The sequence below is a fragment of the Oryza glaberrima genome, chromosome 11 (assembly GCF_000147395.1).
Source record: "Oryza glaberrima chromosome 11, OglaRS2, whole genome shotgun sequence".
In the NCBI taxonomy this organism is placed as follows: Eukaryota; Viridiplantae; Streptophyta; class Magnoliopsida; order Poales; family Poaceae; genus Oryza; species Oryza glaberrima.
This window is the reverse complement of record NC_068336.1, coordinates 3,562,753-3,582,798: the sequence shown is the minus strand read 5'-3', so window position 1 is coordinate 3,582,798 and position 20,046 is coordinate 3,562,753. Positions and strand designations below refer to the sequence as shown.

At 50.0% G+C, this 20,046-nt stretch overlaps 3 protein-coding genes across 3 annotated transcripts; all 3 read left to right on the top strand.

Moving 5' to 3' along the window:
- Positions 1 to 10,996: 10,996 nt before the first annotated feature.
- Positions 10,997 to 11,998, top strand: LOC127754641 (uncharacterized). The gene is given in 3 exon segments (XM_052280213.1): positions 10,997 to 11,235; positions 11,325 to 11,810; positions 11,854 to 11,998. Coding segments are annotated over 3 exon segments (870 nt in total).
- A 5,285-nt stretch (positions 11,999 to 17,283) lies between these two features.
- Positions 17,284 to 18,212, top strand: LOC127755407 (uncharacterized). Its single transcript, XM_052281082.1, has one exon. It carries the CDS (start codon positions 17,332 to 17,334, stop codon positions 18,199 to 18,201), a length of 870 nt encoding a protein of 289 aa, XP_052137042.1. The 5' UTR covers positions 17,284 to 17,331; the 3' UTR covers positions 18,202 to 18,212.
- Positions 18,213 to 18,414: 202 nt separating this feature from the next.
- Positions 18,415 to 19,094, top strand: LOC127755408 (uncharacterized). The gene has a single exon (XM_052281083.1). The coding sequence runs from the start codon at positions 18,425 to 18,427 to the stop codon at positions 18,956 to 18,958; it is 534 nt and encodes a 177-aa protein (XP_052137043.1). The 5' UTR covers positions 18,415 to 18,424; the 3' UTR covers positions 18,959 to 19,094.
- The last annotated feature ends 952 nt before the right edge of the window (positions 19,095 to 20,046 follow it).

The following is a 20,046-nucleotide window of genomic DNA, read 5'->3' as shown; positions in this document are numbered from 1 at the left end:
TGATTCATGTTTGTCACCGTGGGTACCAGCGCTATGTCCTGGGACTGGTACTGAGATCGCGGTTTCGTAGGACGCGGTTCACGCCGTTTTCCTACGACACGCTCCTGTCAGGTGCCGTTGTACGGCGATGCCAGATTGGGGTGTGACAGCTCACTCTTCCTAGCAAGATCTCCAGCTACTTCACTTTTGATGATCCAAGTTATTGTAGCAATGCTGCGACATCATCAGAGCCACATGTGGTTGATCATGATACTGTCATCGATGATTCGGTGCGATCCTCTTCCGAGTCATCTGCTGGTGGCAAACATCTGATCAGAGTGTCAGGAGTGGCTTCCCCTGATGAGATCTTTGCTGCACTGGAAGAGATACCGGAGTTGTCTCTGTGATGATTTGCTCAGAGCGTATAGCTTGCTTTGTTCTGACAATGGTGGCCGTCGATTCAAATCTCTTTTAGGGCTCCCAATGACCCTGAGGAAGCCATGGCTGTTGATGGAAATCAAGGCCAGTGAAGCTCGTTCTGTTTGGTGTGCATGCAGAGCAGAGCTACAAAATGTATGAAATACTAGTGTTTCCAGCTGTTTGATTGTTCTGAATTATTGTACTATTGCTGCTTGTTAAGAAGAGGACTCTAGTACTCTAATAGTCTACTACTATCCCCATCCCAAAATAAATTTACTTTTAGACGTAAATTTGGACATAGCCTCGTGTCTAAATTCAAGGGTTGTCAATTTCGGTTCGAAATTTCGCCCCCCAGCAAGCAATTATGTCAACCGAAATTTCCAAATTTAACCAAATTTTTGAGAATTTGTTTTTTATGCAAATTAAATTATTTTCAAATAAGCATGTATATGGGCACATGGATATCGTACCCATTAAAATATTTATTTTTGGTTGAATAAGAGAGAAACAGTTCTAAATATATGCCCGTAGTTCTAAATACAAATAGAAAAGAAAATTTTCTATTTGTATTTGTATTTTTTAACCCAAAACTGTGGGACCCAACTAACGGCCTTAAAAGTGAGGGCAAACGGTGGGTTCGTTTTCAAAAAGATAGGGCAAAATTGTAAACCCTAAAAAGTAGGATAAAACAACAGTTGGGGTTCGAAGTAAGGGCATGGATGCCCTTGTCCCATTTTCAATTGGTGCTATTTAATGATTCATTTATTAAATGGTGCCTTTTATATTAGATTAGTGTAAATCCATAGAAGGAATGTGACGTTTTGGATGAACTGTCAGAGAGAAAAAGAGAGGATAACAAGGGAAGGGGGTGGCTTGGCTCAGGGGCGAAGTCAGGATAAATAATCGCCGGGGTCTAATAACTAATAATACTAACAATAGACTATAGCTTGTAATAATCTAAGGTCCCGCTCTTTTCTCCAAGAAAAGTTGGATGAAGATTAAGATTTTCGTAGCACACTTTTCAAACTGCTAAACGGTGTGTTTCGTGTGAAAACTTTCTGTATGAAAGTTGCTCTAAAATACCATACTAATCCATTTTTCAAGTTTGTAATAATTAAAACTCAATCAATCATATGTTAATACCACCTTGTTTTGCGCAAAAAACTTAATCTTCATCTCATCTTCAAAAGAAAAGAGCACCAGACTATACATAAGATGGTATAAAATCAACTATGGCATATTCTTTTTTTTAAAAAAAAGTCTTGGTTCGGTAGCGGTTACTTACAAAATCTTGTCTACGCCTCCAAATTCATCACAATGGAGGAATACTGGAATATGACATCAGCGCAGGAGAATTTGTGGAGACGGCTGCCAGCCTTGTGGGCTCACATCCAAACGTTGTCTCATTATGTGGGCTGGGCTGGCATATAATGCATACAAGCTAGCTTAGCTATTTTCTGTTTTGTCGTGTCATTCTTTGTTGTTAATCACAATTGCCTTTAACTAATCAATCTATCGGGGTCTAATAGTATTCTATACCGGGGTCATGGCTGATAAGATAAACGGAATATACGATGGTTGTGGAAAATCGTCGGGGTCTACTGACCCCGACGCTTTGCTGTAGCTTCGCCCCTGGCTTGGCTGGTCTGTTGAGGTATGACTAAATAGGCCGCCTGGGCATGACCCAGCCTAAGCACGACCAAGGCTGCGGTTGGCAGCCATGTCCGCTCACGGGCTTCACTTATGGCCCAATAAGACTTAGACCATGATGTGTCAGATCAACGTCACGACCAAACTATTATGCTCGTCCTTAGAATATATTTACTTTGCTTCTCTTTTCTTTTCGGGTCATGTCTTATATTGCTAGAATAACTTACTAATGATATGTTCCATATAAATCTATCTTGCTAAAAAAAATTTCAATTTCCCCTCTTAGAGTGCTCCACCGTCGGCCACCGGAGAACAGGTCAATTAAGGCAAGGGGGAAAGAATTTAAATTATTTAATCCTAAATAAAAAGAAAATTTAAATTGCTCTTATGAAAGACATGTAGGAGTACGTACAACGAGGCGGATTCCTATTATACGATTCATTAGTTTGTTTCATAATCAAACTCTTCTATATAGTCAAACACCTTCTTTTTTTTCGTAAACCGAGGAACCGATCTCTCCGCTTACGTTACGAGACAGATCAAATCGTTTGTTCCGGCCTCTCACCGGCGGCCCATGGAAACACAACGGACGGCGGACCAAGGCGGCGACGGCGGCGGCGGCGCCGGCGGCTACCCACGGTGGGTAATACTCTGCCGCTACGGCGAGTACCAGGGCTACGAGCGCGACGACTCCTTCCCGCCCTTCTCCACACCGGACGCCAAGACCGAGGCGGCCTCCGTCTTCTCCTCCGGCGGCCACCACGTCCGCGTCTCCCTCTGCCTCGACGCGCCACCGGCGTCGTCGCGCGTATGCTTCGACTTCTTCCCGCGCATCGGCGGGGGCCGGGGCGCCAGCCTGGCCGTCGTGGCTGCCCATGGCGACTCCGTGCTCGTCCGGTTGAGTTACCAAGGAGAAGGATACCGGTACGGCGACGACGGCGTGCTCGACTACTTCGTCTACAACGCCGGCGCCGCCGCCGCAGACCCGCCACGGCCGCCGTCGCTGTCGCTGCTCCCTGCCTACGTCACCACCGACGCGGATGAAGAAGAGAGTGAAACCCGGCGGCCGCGCCACGATCTGGATGAAAGGACCACCGGCCTCCTGCGCCGCGGCGAAGACGACATGGTGGTGGTGGATCTCGCCGTGATGGAGGAGGGCGACGAGCTGGAGGAGGCCGAGCTCCTCGTTCTCCGCTCCGGCGAGTGGACCGTCACACGGGCGCCGGTCGTCCACTTCGACTGTAGAGCCGAGAAGCTGCCGTCGTGGATCACCGACATGGCCGTCCCCGTCGGCGAGCGGCGGATGTGCTGGGCCGACCTGTACCGCGGCATCATCCTCTGCGACGACGTGTTCGACCAGAATCCGCAGCTGCGGTTCGTGCCACTTCCCCCCGAGGCCCTCACCGATGAATCCAACGACGACGACGACTACGACGACCACGCGCGGAAATACGTCATCGCAGAGCGAAGCGTCTGCGTCACCGGCGGCGGCGCCGCGCTGAAGTTCATCGACGTCATCCCCCGCTGCTGCTGCGGCCGCCCCGGCCCGACCTACTGCGGCCATTCTACCGGTGCCTTCATCATCAAGACCTGGATACTCAGGGTAGACGACGGCAGCGGCGACATGGCCTGGACCATGGACGCCATGGTCGACGCCAGCGAGCTCTGGTCATCCCACGCCTACGCCGGCCTCCCACACGCCATTCCAGAACACCCCATCGTGAGCATAGACGATCCCCACCTCATCAGCTTCATGGTGGATGAGCGAGAATCCGAGGGGAGATATTGCCGCATCAAAGAAACATGGATGATCCTCTTCGACACAAGGAGCAAGACACTCTTGTCAGCGATCTCCTGCAGCCATGGACGCAATTTCCTTCCTAGCAAGGTCTCCAGCTACTTCACTTCCTCCAATGGAAGCTGCAGCAATGGCGGAGCGATGTCAGAGCCAGCTGTGATCATCGACAAGGCGCCAACACATGATGCCATCATCGGTGATTCAGTGCGAATTTCATGTGAGTCATCTGGTGCTAAACATTTCAGAGTGTCAGGATCAGTAGCTTCTCCTGATGAGATCTTTGCTGCCCTGGAAGAGATACCGGAGTTGTCTCGTCATGATTTGCTAAGAGCTTATAGCATGCTTTGTCATGATAATGGCCGCCGATTCAAATCTCTTTTGGGGCTTCCGATGAGCCTGAGGAAGACTTGGTTGTTGATGGAAATTCAGACGTGTGAAGATTGCGCTGTCTGCTGTGGTTGCATGACAGACTTGCAAAATGCATGAAATACTTTGTTGTAAACTTGCTTTGGTATTGATAGTATACATGTGCTTACTGCTTAACAGTCGGATTGTGTTTAATTGTACAATTGCTTGGGTACTTTAGGTTTTTTTTTTCAATGATCATAAACGATTTGGTACCGTGAGGTACCGGTACCTCGAGATACTTTTTTTTGACTTGAGCAAATCTCTAAGGGCATCACCAAAATGTATATGATAAAGTGATCCATATAGATGGGACCCGCATAAATAATTTATCCTTATGGCAATCTCCATAATGTATACAGATACAAGGTATCATTAGGAGAAGAGAGAGGAGATAGATAATATAATTTATTTCATATGGGTAGTCCATATGCATATGGGTATCTTTTGCTATTTTTTCTATATGGACTAGTTGCACAATGATAATAGGTGGCTGAATGGAATATTCTATTGCTTATGTACTACTTTTACACCACATTGTGGATGCCCTAATCCATAACATGTGGCGCATATGTCCCGATTAATTTAAAAACAATCCATATGGAGCTTTTCCCATCCATCCAAACATCCATCGAAGGCTAAAGGTAAAAAAATGGCACCTATAAGGAGACTGGATTTTAAACTTTTGAGGGAATGTCCCCTCGTTATTTGCATGTCACTTAAATATTTATGAAAAAAAATTAAGAAGATGTATCAATATGTGATATATCACTCCAAAAAAATACAAATTAAAATTTAACTTTTACATATCGCAAAGAAAAAAAAAGCAAATTTGACTAGCTGTAGTTTAATTTGCATTTTGTTGCAATATGTAAAAAAATTAATTTGAACTTGTATATTTATGGAGTGATATACCGCATATTAATATATTTTTTCAATTTTTCTCATAACCATTTGAGTGATGTAAACAACGAGAGAATATCCCATCGAGAGTTTAGAGTAGTTTCCTTATATATAAGTATCAATATGTGCTGGTCCTCCATAAAAACATATACTCCATCCGTCCCAAAATATAAGCATTTTTAACATAGTGACAAGTCAAACAGTTTTAACTTTGACTATTAATAGAAAGAAAAAAAGATCAACCATGTAAAATTGATGTTACTAGCTAGATTTATCATTACACAAACTATAATAACATGCAACTCTTTTTATTCAAAACGTCTTACTTTTATATATCGTTGACCAAAATAGCATCTCGAAGATCGTGTCAGAATCCAAAAATACTTATATTTTAGAACGGATGGAGTAGTATTTTCTTTAAGATAAACCAACATTATAACAAACTAACTTATAGGTGTCGTGTCGTTTTTTTAAAAAACTTGTACTCGTAAACCGCAAAGCCGAGTCTGAGCCGGGCCTCATCTGTGAACGTGATTAGCTGATCTTTGCTGACAAGCTAGAGAAACTAATTGACGGCCGGACTATCCGTGATTAGCTCGTTTACACTATTTGTGAGGGCATTTCTGTTTCTGCAAGATCAGCTTACGATCCAGCTGATCCTTCTCCCTATTATTCAGATTATTTCCCCCCATAATATCGATCCGTAATTAAGTCAGCAATTAGTAGTTTTTTTTCATTGATGATCTGCAAGTCATACACGAGGTTATATTTGCAATTTAAAGAAGATTACTGTCCATTATATATGGCCTCAGATTTTGTGTCACCCTAAGCTTCCACCAGTCGCCGCCGCCATCGCCGCCGACCATGGAAACCCAACCGACGCCGGCGACTCTCCGACGCGTCGGCTGCTACGACCCACGGTGGGCTTTACTCGAGCGCGACGTCCGACGCAAGCACAAGAAAGGTAGCGATGATCAGGGAGACCGGGACGACTCCTCCAACCCCTGCTCCGCCGCCGGCGGCAGCTGCGCCGAGACCGAGGCGAGCTGCCGCAACTCCGCCGGCCATGTCGTCCGCCTCTCCCTGTGCCGCGAGGCGCCCCCGGCGTCGTCGCGCATGTGGTACACCTCCTCCCCGAGCCACGACGAAGGAGGAGGGCCCCTGGTGTGCGTCGTCGCCGCCCACCGCGACTCCGTGCTCCTCCAGATGCACTATAAAAACGAAGCGCGCCGCGGCGGCGAGTACGGCCTCGATCACTTCGTCTACAGCGCCGGCGATGCCGCCGCCGGTGACCCGCCATCGTTGTCGCTGCTCCCAATTCACTGGGTTCACTACGGGTTGAGTGACAGGACGCCGAACCGGCTGGACGACGCTAGAACCGGTCTCCTGCGCCGCCGCCGCCGCCGCTGCGGCGACAACGACCTTGTGGTGTCGAAGCTCACCGTGACGGAGTGGATGCCGAGCTCCTCGTGTTTCGTTCCGGCGAGTGGAGCGTCACGCCGGCGGAGATCATCCACGACGACGGCAAGGCCGACGAGCTATTCCATTGGAAGACCGACATGGTCGTCCCCGTCGGCGACCGGCGGCTGTGCTGGGTCGACCTGTATCGCGGCATCATCCTCTGCGACATGTTCGATGACGATGAGCCTCTCCGGCCGCGGTACGTGTCACTTCCCGTCGAGCCCCCCGCCGGTGAATTCGACGACGACGACTACGGCTACCGCTACTACGAGTACGAGAGCGGCGGCGGCCGCGGCCGCAACCCTCGGCTTTGCCTGATGAAAGATCGAACCGTCTGCGCCACCAACGGCGGCGGCGGCGGCGGCGACACGCTCAAGTTCGTCGACATCTTCCCCCGCTGCTGCTGCGGAGGCCCCGGCATCACCACCTGCGACCATTCCAGCTCCGCCTTCGTCATCAACACCTGGACACTGAGGACGAGCGACATGACATGGACCATGGACGCCATCGTCGACGCCACCGAGCTCTGGTCCCTCTCCCTCCACGCCGACGCCGGCATCCCACCACACAAAAGACCGTACTACCCCGTCGTGAGTACACGCGACTCTCACATCATCTGCTTCCTGGTTTACGACCACGATTACTGCGTGAAAGAGAAATTTTGGAAGATCATGCTTGACACGACGAACAAGACGCTGCCATCAGTCTTTGCCTACAAAAATCAGTCTTCGCCATGTTTACGGTGCATTCCCAGCGAGATCTCCGGTTACCTCCTCACTTCATGCAGCAGCGATTCAACAAAGCCGGCAGCCATCGTCGTCGACGTACTACCTGCAGCTGCAGCGACGACGACGACGACGACTGCCGTCATCAGTAAGAAATCACATGAACTGTCCACCAATGTGTCAGAGATGGCTTCTCCTGAGGAGATCTTGGCTGCTCTTGAAGAGATACCTGATTTGGGATGTGACGATTTGCTCGAGGCGTATAGCCTTCTTATTAACGATGGCAGTGGACGCCGATTCAGGTCTCTCTTGGTGCTGCCAATGGGTCTCAGGAAGAAATGGCTGCTGATTGAAGTGAAGAATAGCCAGGCTTGTTCCATCTGCTCCGCATGCACAACCCAACCCACAACATGGATGGGGGCTGAAGCTGAACTCCAAGGCTCTGATGTGCTGAGCAAACATCTCTCTCGAGTTTTATGAAGACTGTACCTGATCTAAATTTGCAAGAAAAAGGGGCAAAAGTGTCTGCATGAAATTGCTGCTGGACTACATGTCTTCATCTCCTTAAATTTCATGAAATTTGCTTTTGTTTTATTGTTCCTTTAGATCGATGTAATGTGGTTAAGTGCCTGCTCTTGTATTTGTGCTAGTGGTGGGAACTGGGGATGGCATCATTTTTAGCATAAATTAGATGAGAGGAGCGTCCTGGCGCCGTAAAACTTTTGATGTTTCGTTTGAACTCTGTAGTTTTGTTCTCTAATGGAAACGGAGAGGCTTTAATTACCTCTTTCTCTGAAAAAGGGAAGTTTCTCTTTGGGCTCAGTTTAGTCCTCGAAGTTTTAAATCGTCCAAACAAGTCCTCTAAATTAATCATTTGGGTTAATATAGTCCTTGGACCCACAAAAAGTGCCACATGAGCATGCCAAGTCATCCTCACATGCAACGGTCTGAATGAAATGACCATTCTACCCTTTTATACCACATAGAAAAGAAAGAAAAAAAGAACATAAATGTTTTCACACGTGTATGATCGTTTTAGAACTGTCACTTACGATTGCCGCTGGCCTGTTATTTTTTTCTGTTTGTGTCTTTTCTTTCTTTTCTATATGGTATATAAGGGTATAATGGTCATTTCATTCATACCGCTACATGCGAGGATGACTTGGCATGCTTACGTGGCACTTTTTTGAGTCCAAGGACTATATTAACCCAAATGATTAATTTGGAGGACTTGTTTGGACGATTTGAAACCTCAAGGACTAAACTGAGCCCGAAGCGAAACTTCAGGGACCATATTGGCTATTCACCCTCTGAAAAACTAAACATGTACATCGATCAAAGGTTTAGAATTTAATTTTTATTTAAAATATAGGTGCCATATATTTTAGTACGAAGGAATATATTACACTGCATTTTTATTGTTTTCTGTAATGGCATATACCACCATCTAGCTAATGTGTTTTGCCAGCACGAGAGATATCTCCTGGAGTTAAACATAACGTATGGTAATTTCTAGTAGACATATTTTTTTGTAGTTTTGTTATCTCAAGGATATTGCCGTGTCAGCTACAAACTCAAGCAGGTAATTTTTTTTTAAAAAAAAGAAAAAAGACACAAGCTGATCCACTCATGCCACACCCTGCCTTAGCACCACCTAACAATGACACCGGAGAGGGTGCGCCACAGGAAATCGGTGTGAACCGACTCCCACAAAACCACGATGTCGATAGGCACAAGCACTAGTTTCGGCAGTACTGAGATGCATCATTCCAATAAATAAACTATATCTTTTGGAAGTCACATATTCGGAACATGACTGCAATCTCTATAATCGATAATTAGAGAAGTAGCAGCGAAACTTAGCGCAACTAGACCTAATCCACAAGCAAAGATTTAGTATTAGGAAGGAAACCCTAACCTTCAACTTTACTTTTGTCTTCCCAGGGGAGGGGGAAAAATACAATGGGTGGTTACATGCGAGTATGTCGGCTTCAAAGGATTGATGGGTTTGTTTCGGAGACTTTTGAAAACATTTTCGAAACACTAATTTTGGATCGAGGTGATTGGTAATTCCGTTAACACCGCAAATCATTAGATGAGTTTCACGGAATGCAGAAGGGAGCATAAGGAAATAGATTTTGTAGGGAAGTAGGACATAAAGTGTTTATCTATGCCAAGAAAAGGCTATTTGAAGCCGGCCCAGAGAGAAAAAAAATGGAAAAAGTATGTCCTTTTGTTCTCCCAAAAACGGCGATCAAGTTTGAGAAGGAGATAGATAAGTTCCTTGTAGTCAAAGCTTCAGAAAACCTCATGGCGGCCGGCCGACGCGGAGTGGGAACTTCACTACTACTGTTAGCCAAAAAGACGCCAACAGAAATACTATAATTACATTCAATCGCTTTTTTTTTTTTGACAGTGAAACCAATGTGGTGAGGATAGCCTGATGTATAGATGGCCAAAGGGCCCGCCTGGCACAGCCCTGCCCAGGCACGGCTGGGCACGGCCCAGAAGCCATCGGGCCGGCACGGCCCGATAGGCACTTCGTGCCGACCCATGGGATGCACCTCCCGCCCAGGCACGGCCCGACGTGCCATGCTGACCTGAAGGCATGGGTGGCCCATCGTTCCTTTTTTAAAATAAGTCTAATTTTCTTCCCTCCTCAGGCTATTTCATATATATAGCTAAAATAAGTCTATTTTCCATCCCTCCTCTTTGGTCTGACATATGCATCGCTAAAATAAGTCTATTTCCGTCCCTCCTCTTCGGCTGACATATATATAGATAAAAAAAGTCTATTTTAGATCCCTATTCTTTCATCCATGGCATATAATATGTCTATTTTTACTCCCCTATTTTTTTTTGTGTATCGGGCCTAGCTGCCGGCCCATCATGCCGGGCCGGCCCAACGTGCCGGTGGAGGGGCCCAGGCACGGCTCGGTGGTCAGGCCGGGCTGGCACGGGCCCGACCTCCATCAGGCCGTGCCGTGCTTGGGCCGGGCCAAAATGCCGTGCCATGGGTTGGGCCATTGGGCCTCGGGCCTTTTGGCCATCTATAGCCTGACGGCAACAATTTTTTTTTTTTTGAGAAACTGACGGCAACAATATGAATGAGTGAGGAGAGTGGATTCTAAACTCGAGGGAATATCCTCTCGTTATTTGCATATCATTCAAATGGGTTATGTTTTTGTTAAAAGAAAAATCAAAAGATAGATTAATATATGATAAATGACTCAACGGCAATGTATTTAACCTAACATATTTGATCGGTCCAAAATCAAATCTGTACGGCAAAGGCCAAAGGTGAAAAAATCGTTTTTAAAAAATCACAAGATAGATATGTAGCAAATTTGTGCTCTAAATAGGTGTTTGGATCGTTAGTTTTCATAATAAAATTCATTGGGGATTGGATAAAAAAAAGAAAATAAAAGTCCTCCACAACCCACACAAAAAAAAATCGACACAATTAACAGTAAATTCGGGCTAGAGTGTTTTTGATGACACGATAGGATCTCTAACGATAAACGTGACGGTTATTTATACCCTGTTAAATCTTAACAGAAAACACAGACATACATTCATCTGTTACGATCTTTTATATAACTCCGATAACTAGAGCCAACCGCAAGGCGCAAGCAACTAATCACCGGCGACGTTGATGGCCACCGCCGGCGGCGGCAGTTACCCGCGGTGGGTGATGCTTGAGCACAAAGGTCACAACGTGAGGAGCTTGAGGAAGCACTCCGCCGCCGGCTACACCGGCGACCCCAAGACGGCGGCGAGCGCCTGCACCTTCTCCGGCGGCCCGTGCGTCCGCGTCTCGTTCTGCCTCGAGGCGCCACCGGCGGCGTCGCGGATGTTCTTCGACTTGGAGCAAAAAGATCTAGATGCCTCCATGTTTGTCGCCGCTGCCCACGGCGACTCCGTGCTCATCAAGATGGAATACTACGACGAGCATAACGCCGACGACGCGCTCGATTACTTGATTACTTCGTCTACAACGCCGGCGACGCCGCGCGGCCGCCGTCGTTGACGCTGCTGCCTCACAACTATGTCGATGCGACAGAGCAGGACGAGCCAAATCCAGACATGGATGTACGTGCCACCGGCATCCTGCGCCGTGGCGACGACGAGCTCGTGGTGGCGGAGCTCATCACCAAGGGGAGCGACGACGACATGCCGCCGAACGAGGCCAAACTCCTCCTCCGCTCCGGCGAGTGGAGCCTCAAGCGGGCACCGATCATCCACCGCGACGACGGCGGCGGCAAGGGCGCTGAGCTGTCAGCGTGGGAAACCGACATGGTCGTCCCCGTCGGCGACCGGCGGCTGTGCTGGGTCGACCTGCACCGTGGCATCATGCTCTGCGACCCGTTCGACGAGAGCCCCCGACTGCAGTACGTGTCGCTCCCCGTCGAGCCCCCCAAGAGCTTCGACGACGGCCGCAGGGACCCGCCGGCGACCAAACGAAGTGTGTGCGCCGCCGCCACCACCACCGGCGGCGGCCACGCATTGAAGTTCGTCGACGTCACCCCCCGCTGCTGCTGCGGCAGCCGTGGCACCACCACATGTGACCATTCTCTCAACGCCTTCATCATAACCACCTGGACACTCATGATCGACGGCGACGGCGACATGTCGTCATGGACCATGGACGCCATGATCGACGCCACCGAGCTCTGGTCCCTCGACGCCTACGCCAAGGCGCGCCTCCCGCGCGTCCTGCCGGAGTTCCCCGTCGCCGGCATGGATGACGACAGCCCGCACCACGTCACCTTCGTGGTCCGCCATCCCCGGCGACACGAGGACGACTCCGACATAACATCGCTGATCGAGCTCGACACGAGGAGGAAGACGCTGCTCTCCCTCTGCCGCTACTACGAGAAGCAACCAGGACGGCCATCCTGCAGCAAAACCTACTACCGTCCCAGCAGCATCTCCGATCACCTCAAGCTTCTTCCCGTCCAGCAATGGATTAAGGATGCGAATGGACTTTGAACGAAATCTTGATCGGTGTTCTTCGTCATCGGACGAGCCGTCTGCCAAACGTCTCAAGATGTCTTCTTCTGAGGTAGTAGTATCATCATCATCATCATCATCTCCTGAGGAGATATTGGCTGCGTTGAAGGGGATATTACCGGAGCTGGATTGTGATGAATTGCTGAGAGCTTATAGCATCCTTTGTCATGACAATGGCCGACGGTTTAGGTCACTCCTGGGGCTTCCAATGAGTCTGAGGAAGAAATGGCTGCTGATGGAGATTAAGGCTAGTGAAGCTTGTTCAAATTGCTCTGCATGCAGAGCAGACATGGAACATGAGTGAAATTATTCTTGTTAATTAGTAATTAGTTTTAGTTTTAGGCATGGCACAATTACTACAATTCATTAGCAGTTTTATTAATTTTGTGTGATATTTATATTATTATTATCCGTCGATTTGCTTTCAATTCAATCATGATTTTTTTTCTGGTCTGTTGTTGAACTAAACCCTGTTACTTTTTGTAAACCCAAGCTTTGACAACCGCCGCACATGAAAAAATATCGGTCTTGTATGGGAACATGCACATAATCTTTCTTGGAAGCAGAGCACCTGTACATAATAGCACACACTAATGAAAAAAAAATCCCTAATTACATGAACGCTACTCTCTCATTTTATATTATAAGTTGTTTAATTTTTCTCATACGTTCATTGAACAGTATATTAGGATTTTTAACATAAAAATATATTTTTAATGTAAGATTTAATGAAACTAATTTGATATCTTAAATGTTGCTAAATTTTTTTATAAATTTGGATAAACTTAATAAAGTTTGACTAGTAGAATGTCAAATGACATGTAAATATAAAACGGAATGAGTTAGATGTTAAGATTAGGGAATTCCGATAAATTAATTGATTTGTGAAAGGCTAATTTCATCAGTTCGTAATCGAATCGCAAAAGCCCTAGCTTATCTCTTCATTATAAAACTCCGTGTGCGTGGAGGCCTGGACACGGCCACACGGGACACCTGCCACCGCTAACCATGGATCGGCCGGCGCACCGAATCAAGCGGCGAAGGCTGACGCCGCCGATCCTCTCGCCGGCGCAGCCGCCCTCCTTGCCGTCGGCGGCCGGCGGCGGCTACCCACCGTGGGTGATCCTCCGGAACTCCGGCAGCTACGAGGGCAGACACGGGGGCGAGGACGACGACCTCATCCCGGACGCCAACACGGCGGCGGCCTCCCAAACCTCCACCGGCCTTCACATCACCGTCTCCTTCTCCCTCGCCGAGCCACCGTCGCCGTCGCTCATGTGGTTCCGGTGTGCCCGCGGCGCCGACTCCGAGAGCAGCTGCAATTGCAGAGTCATCGCCGCCCATGGCGACTCCGTCCTCATCAAGGTCTCTTACACCGGCCGCGCTTACCTCCGCGACTACAACGACGACCACTTCGTTTATAGGGCATCAGCCGCCGCCGCCGCCGGCGGCGACGACCGCTCGCGGGCACGGGCACGGCCGCCGTCGCTGTCGATGCTACCGCCTCCTCCGGAAGGGAAGTATTTCGCGTTCCACAACGCCATCGGCATGCTGCGCCGTGGCGAGGACGACCTCGTGGTGGCGGAGCTCACCGTGGAGAGGCGGCCCGACACGCCGCGGCTGGAGGAGGCCAAGCTCCTCGTGTTCCGCTCCGGCGAGTGGAGCGTCAAGCGGGCGCCGATCAGCCGCGGATCATCAGGCAGTAGCCGCGAGCTGTCCGCGCCGTGGGAGAACGACATGGCCGTCCCCGTCGGCGACCGGCTGCTGTGCTACGTCGACCTACACCACGGCGTCATCATCGTCTCCGACGTGTTCGGCGACCGTGACCCCGGCCACCCGCGGCTGCGATACGTGCCGTTCCCCGTGGATCCCCCCATCAAGAGCCTCCAAGCCGACGAGGACTCACGCGGATGCCCGAACGTGTCGCGAACCGTGGGCGCCGTCGTCACCGGCGACGGCGGCGGCGCCGCGTTGAAGTTCGTCGACATCTCCCCCCGCTGCTGCTGCGGCAGCCTGGGCAAGTACACCACCTGCGACCGTTCGAGCCAAGCCTTCGCCATCAGAACGTGGACACTAAGGATACACCACCACCGCGACATGGCGTGGGAGATGGACGCCATGATCGACAAGCCACCGAGCTCTGGTCCCTCGACGCCTACGCCGGCCTCCCGCTCGCCCGACCGGAGTACCCCGCCGTGAGCATGGACGACCCTCACCTCATCTGCGTCGCGGTCACCGGCGTGCGTCAGGAGGGAGGAAGAACCTACTACGCCGATGGAGATTCATCGCTGATCATGGTGGACACGAGGAGGAAGACGATACGCTCCGTACCCCCTTTCGTCCAGTGGCCACGTCACATGAGCAAAACTCTTCTTAGCAGCTTCTCCAGCTACTTCAACCCCAACCAAAATAGCAACAATGGCGGCGGCCGCGGTGCATCGCCGACCAAAACCCACCGGCACCACCGAGCCACGAACAAACGGCGCCATTATCACAAGTAACGACTCATCCGCTGAGCTCATCGAAGGTGCCTTCTCCTGGCGAGATCTTCGTGGCGATTGAAGGGACATGGCTCGTGATGATGTGTTGAAAGCCTAATTATACACCATTCTTAGCCATGACAATGGCCGTTGGTTTTGATCTCTTCTGGGGATCCGGATGAGTTTGGTTAAAGATTGGCTGCTGCTGATGATAAAGAGAGTAGTAGTGAAGCTTGTATCATTTGCTCTGCGTGCACGATGAGCTAGCTTGCAGCATATATAAGTTGTGAATTGTGTTACGTGCTCCAATAGTATGGTTAATCATATATACATCAATACATGACTACGAGTGTCTGTATTTCAGAGAGAAAAACAGAGAGATGGACATATTTTGTTCTATAGTCGAAGATAAACAAATGTTTTGTATGTTTTTCATTTCATGGTTGACTTAAAGCCTCAGCGTTTGTTTACCTATTTAAAACTACTCCATCTATTTCATATTATAAATTGTTTCATATTTATTTTAGAAAAATAAAATAATCTTTTTAATAAAAACAAACATATTATTAAAAGAGTAAAATGCACCAGCAGTCCTTAAAGTTGTCGGGAGGTTTCACTTAGGTCCACGAACTTGCAAAGCGCACATCGAAATCTCTAAACGTGGTTTATTGTATCATCCTAGTCCAAAGCCATGTTTGACCGTGCTCTTGACTATGTGGCACGCGCACGTGAACGATGACATGGATTTTTTTAATATTTTTTTCTCCCTTGTTTCTTCTTTTTTCACCACTGCAACAACCCCTTCCCTCGTGCCGCCTCTCACCACCAAGAAAAAAGAAGGAAGAAAGAGAAAAAAGAAGGAAGAAGGGAGAAAAAAATAAAAAAAATCCATGTCATTGTCCACGTGGCGTGCCACTTAGGCAAGACCATAGTCAAACGCGGCTTTAGACCGGTATGATACAATAAACCAAATTTAGTAATCTCGATGTGTGCTTTACAAGTTCGTGGACTTAAGTGAAACCTCTTGACAAGTTTAAGAACCGCTGGTGTATTTTACTTTTATTAAAATATATTAAATGCCAGTTTTAATGAAGCTAATTTAGTATTATAGTTTTTACTAATTTTTTTTATAAATTTGTTCAAAATTTTTAAGTTTGACTAGGATAAAAAATCAAAACGACTTATAATAATATGAAATAGAGGGAGTATTGTTTTTAACAAAATTCTAATTAAATTTTTTGTATCTTTGTTTGTACAAGAATCTAATGCATTATCTGAATTAAATATTGTTTGTTTCTTTGTTTGTGCATTATCTCCTTATAAGTGCTCTCTTGCGCTGGCCCACAAAACCACAGGCCCAGCCGGCTGCAAGATTCGCGTCCAAACTCCTTCGGGATCTGATTGAAATTCATTCAGAATTTGAAAATAACGAAATCAATTTCGCTCGGTCCCTACAAGAACTGATCCAAAAGATACACCGATCTCTCGCTGACGGAATTGTAGAAATCCTAATATTGAAACTATTGCTGGTGTTTAAACAGCTGGTATTAATTAATTCAATTGATTGATTAATTAATACTCCCTCCTTTTCAAGTTTTAAGACATTTTAACTTTGGTTAAAGTCAAACTGTTTCAAATTTAATCAAGTTTGTAGAAAATAATAATATTTTCAACTCAACAAAAATTTATTATGAAAATATATTCAATTATTAATTTAATGAAACTAATTTGATATTATAAATATTACTATATTTATGTATAAACTTCGTTAAATTTAAAATAGTTTTACTTTGATAAAAGTCAAAACGTTATAACATAAAATGGGGGGAGTAATTACTAGTAACTCATTAGTCCGTAATCGAAACGGAAACACCGCCTTCCTTATCCTTTATATAAAACGAACGAGAAATTCCGTGCTGGCCACCCGCTAATCATGGATCAGCCGGCGCACCAAATCAAGAGGCGAAGGCTAACGCCGCGCCGCGACGACCCGGTCCCCTCGCCGGCGGCCAACGGCGGCGGGTACCCACGGTGGGTGATCCTCGATCACTACGGCGAACGCGAGGGCGAACGCCGGGACCAAGAGGCCGACGCCAACACGGCGGCGGCCTCCCGCACCTCCGCCGGCCACCCCTTCACCGTCTCCTTCTGCCTCGCCGCGCCACCGGCGCTGTCCGCACTGCGCTTCCAGTTCCCCGGCGGCGACAGGGGCGCCTCTTCCGGTCCCGGTCCCATCAGCTTCGTCATCGCCGCCCACGCCGACTCCGCCCTCATCGGCGTTTCCTACGAGCTGGAGTTCCCGCACCGCACGCACGGGCTCGACTACTTCGTCTACACGGCGCGCGCCGCCGGCGCCGACGCGTCACGGCCGCCGTCGTTGTCGATCCTGCCGCCTTGCTATCTCACGGACAATGTGGAGGAAGGAGATGGTTTCCTTTTGAGGCTTAGCCGCCGTGGCGCCCCCAGCCCCAGGCGCCCGCGCGCCAAGCCGCACGACATGGATGACAAAGCCACCGGCATCCTACGCCGCCGCGACCGCGACGACGGCGACGATCTCGTGGTGGCGGAGCTCACCGTGAAGCCTAAGCCTACCGGTGACACCCGCATGCTGAACGAGGCCGACCTCCTCGTGTTCCGCTCCGGCGAGTGGAGGAGCATCAGGACGATGCCGATCGGCCACGCGAGCAGCAGCTCGCCGTCCACCCGGTGGCCGTGGAAGACCGACATGGTCGTCCCCGTCGGCGACCGGCTGCTGTGCTGGGTCGACTTATACCATGGCTTCATCTTCTCCGACGTGTTCGACGATAACCCGAGGCTGCAGTACGTGCCGCTCCCTGAGCCCCCTGCCATGGACACAGAAGGAGAACCCCGTTGCGACTCTGACAGTGACGACGACGACGCGGCGACGCTAGACGCCGCGACCGCAAAGGGAAGTACACCAATGACCACCCCGGTGCTGACCGTGGCCGTGGCTGGCGGCGAGACGAGCATGATGACGACGACCGCGACAACGCTGGCCGTGATGTCGCCCGTGGACGGACTGGACACCGTGGGCCGGACGCCAACATCAGGCACGAGCGCACGCGCTCGCCACGCGCCCGTGACCGTGACTACGGCGACAACGGGCGACGCGACGGCCGCCGCCACCAGGGAGGTACATGCGACGACAAGGGGAACGAGCACAACGACCGCGGTGGCGACCCACCTTCCCTGTTCAGCCTCGCTGTTTCTCAGACAGTCGTGGCTCCTGCTCAGCTGCCGGCGACACCAAGAGCCAGTCCAGGGAGGGCGTTTCCCCCTCTCCCTCCGCTACGCCGCCGCCGCGAGCGTGGGATTGAAGCACGGTCCGCGGACAAAGAGGCGATGACTGTCCCTGCTGCTCGTGTTTTCGCCCGCATCAATGAAGCGATCTCGGCGGCTGCGGCTGAAGTGGCTGTTCGACATCTCCTGGTGGCTGCTGGCGCTGCTGTGGCGATTGACAAGCTCGCCTCGGCGCCGGTGCCTGTCCCGACCACGCTGAGCGTCATGCATCTGACCGCCCAGCTTGAAAAGCTGACCTCGCACCGGTGTTCGCGAGCATCGACGTCCTGATGACGCCCGACGCCGACATCGACCCAGCGGCGAATGCAAGCGCGGACGCCGACAACCATGTTTCGCCTGTGGCGAACGCAAGTACAGATGACGGCAACCAGGTATCACCGATTGCACCGCGCGTTCTTTTCACAAACCTTCTGCCTCCGGTTCTTCCCGCACCATCATCGCAGATCATCCGTCCCGCCATGCAGACACAGATGCCAGCGCCACCGCCGGCAGCGGGAGAAGGCAGTAGGAGGAGCCCGAGGCTGGCCATGAAGCCGCTGGCCGGGCTGCCGATGTCACTGCGGGCGCAGCTCAATCTGTGCCGCAAGATGGGTCTGGCGCCGCCGGAAGGCTCGCTCACGGCGAAAGCTGTGTCCGATTTCAAGGCCATGTTCAACTCTCCCCTTCCCCAGGATGCAATTGATGCGCTCGAGCAACCCTTCGGGCTCAACAGGGAGGACGCGAAGCCGGCGGACGTGGCGCTGGTGAAGTTCATGGGCCCGACGGACGGCGGCGTCCTGGAGGAACTGGTTGCTTCGGCATGATTAAGGAGCTGCGCTCCGATGTTTGGAGATCGTCTTCTCCATGTATCCTTCTTCCTTTGTTTGTTTATGGCGTGAGACTGGGACACGCGCGCCGACGGCAAGCGGCACGACTACGTATCGAGACTCCACTTCGATTTCGCCGCAATTCCGCGAACCTAATACCCTGGTGCCGCAATTCCGCACCCAATCGTCGGCTTCCTTCTGGCGACTTCACGCGAAATCCGGCAAGTGCTCATCAGGCACGACGACGCCGGTTAGACGCTCGACCGGAGTTTGTCTTCACGCCGACAGGGTTCATCCACGCAGCAGGATCCCTGATTCATACCCCTTTTCCACATTCTCGCCCAGTTGCGATCTTTACCGATGGCGGCAGCCGGTGGCCTTGGCGATCGGTGTTCCTACCACCCTCGCGTGGCAAACCGGCCCACTTCTTTTGGCCCATATCGGATCTGGCCCACTTCCCTTGGCCCAGCCCCGCAACAGGCTCCCTTGCTCTAGCGCGCTCGGCAGATTGGGCCGGCCCATTAGGCGCTAATGAAAGACAGGAAAACACAACAGGAAGGCAGGCCCCCATCCCGAGTTTCTTCATGTTTAAATGACATACCCAATCGCTGACTTCATCTCATGGAACGTCCGGGGGCTAAACAGGCCGGCTAGAAGAGCAACGGTCAGAGAAACACTACAATCGGCCAGACCTCACATAGCCTGTTTGCAAGAGACTAAGATGCGAGTAATTGATGCGAGACTTGCTAACACGCTAGGCGGGAGTTTCCTTCGCTCTTTTTAGTTCAAACCGGCAACGGGACCTTTTGGAACAAGAGGGGGTATCCTTGTACTCTGGAATGATGATGTCGTGGATCTCACAAATTTTGTTTTCGGCACCTACACTCTGACAGCCGAGGTCTTCATTAAAACCTGCCAGACATCTTTCGTTTTGACGATGGTCTATGGACCAACAAGGGACAGTGCGAAGCGAGCCTTTCTACAGGAACTGTGGGATACCAAGCCAAATAATAATTCAAGCTGGCTGGTCGCGGGGGATTTCAATATAATTTACAAGGCCTCGGATAAAAATAATGCCAATCTCA

Coding starts and splice junctions, on each gene's coding strand:
- LOC127755407 (XM_052281082.1), top strand. CDS start 17,332: ATGGATGACAAAGCCACCGGCATCCTACGCCGCCGCGACCGCGACGAC.
- LOC127755408 (XM_052281083.1), top strand. CDS start 18,425: ATGACGCCCGACGCCGACATCGACCCAGCGGCGAATGCAAGCGCGGAC.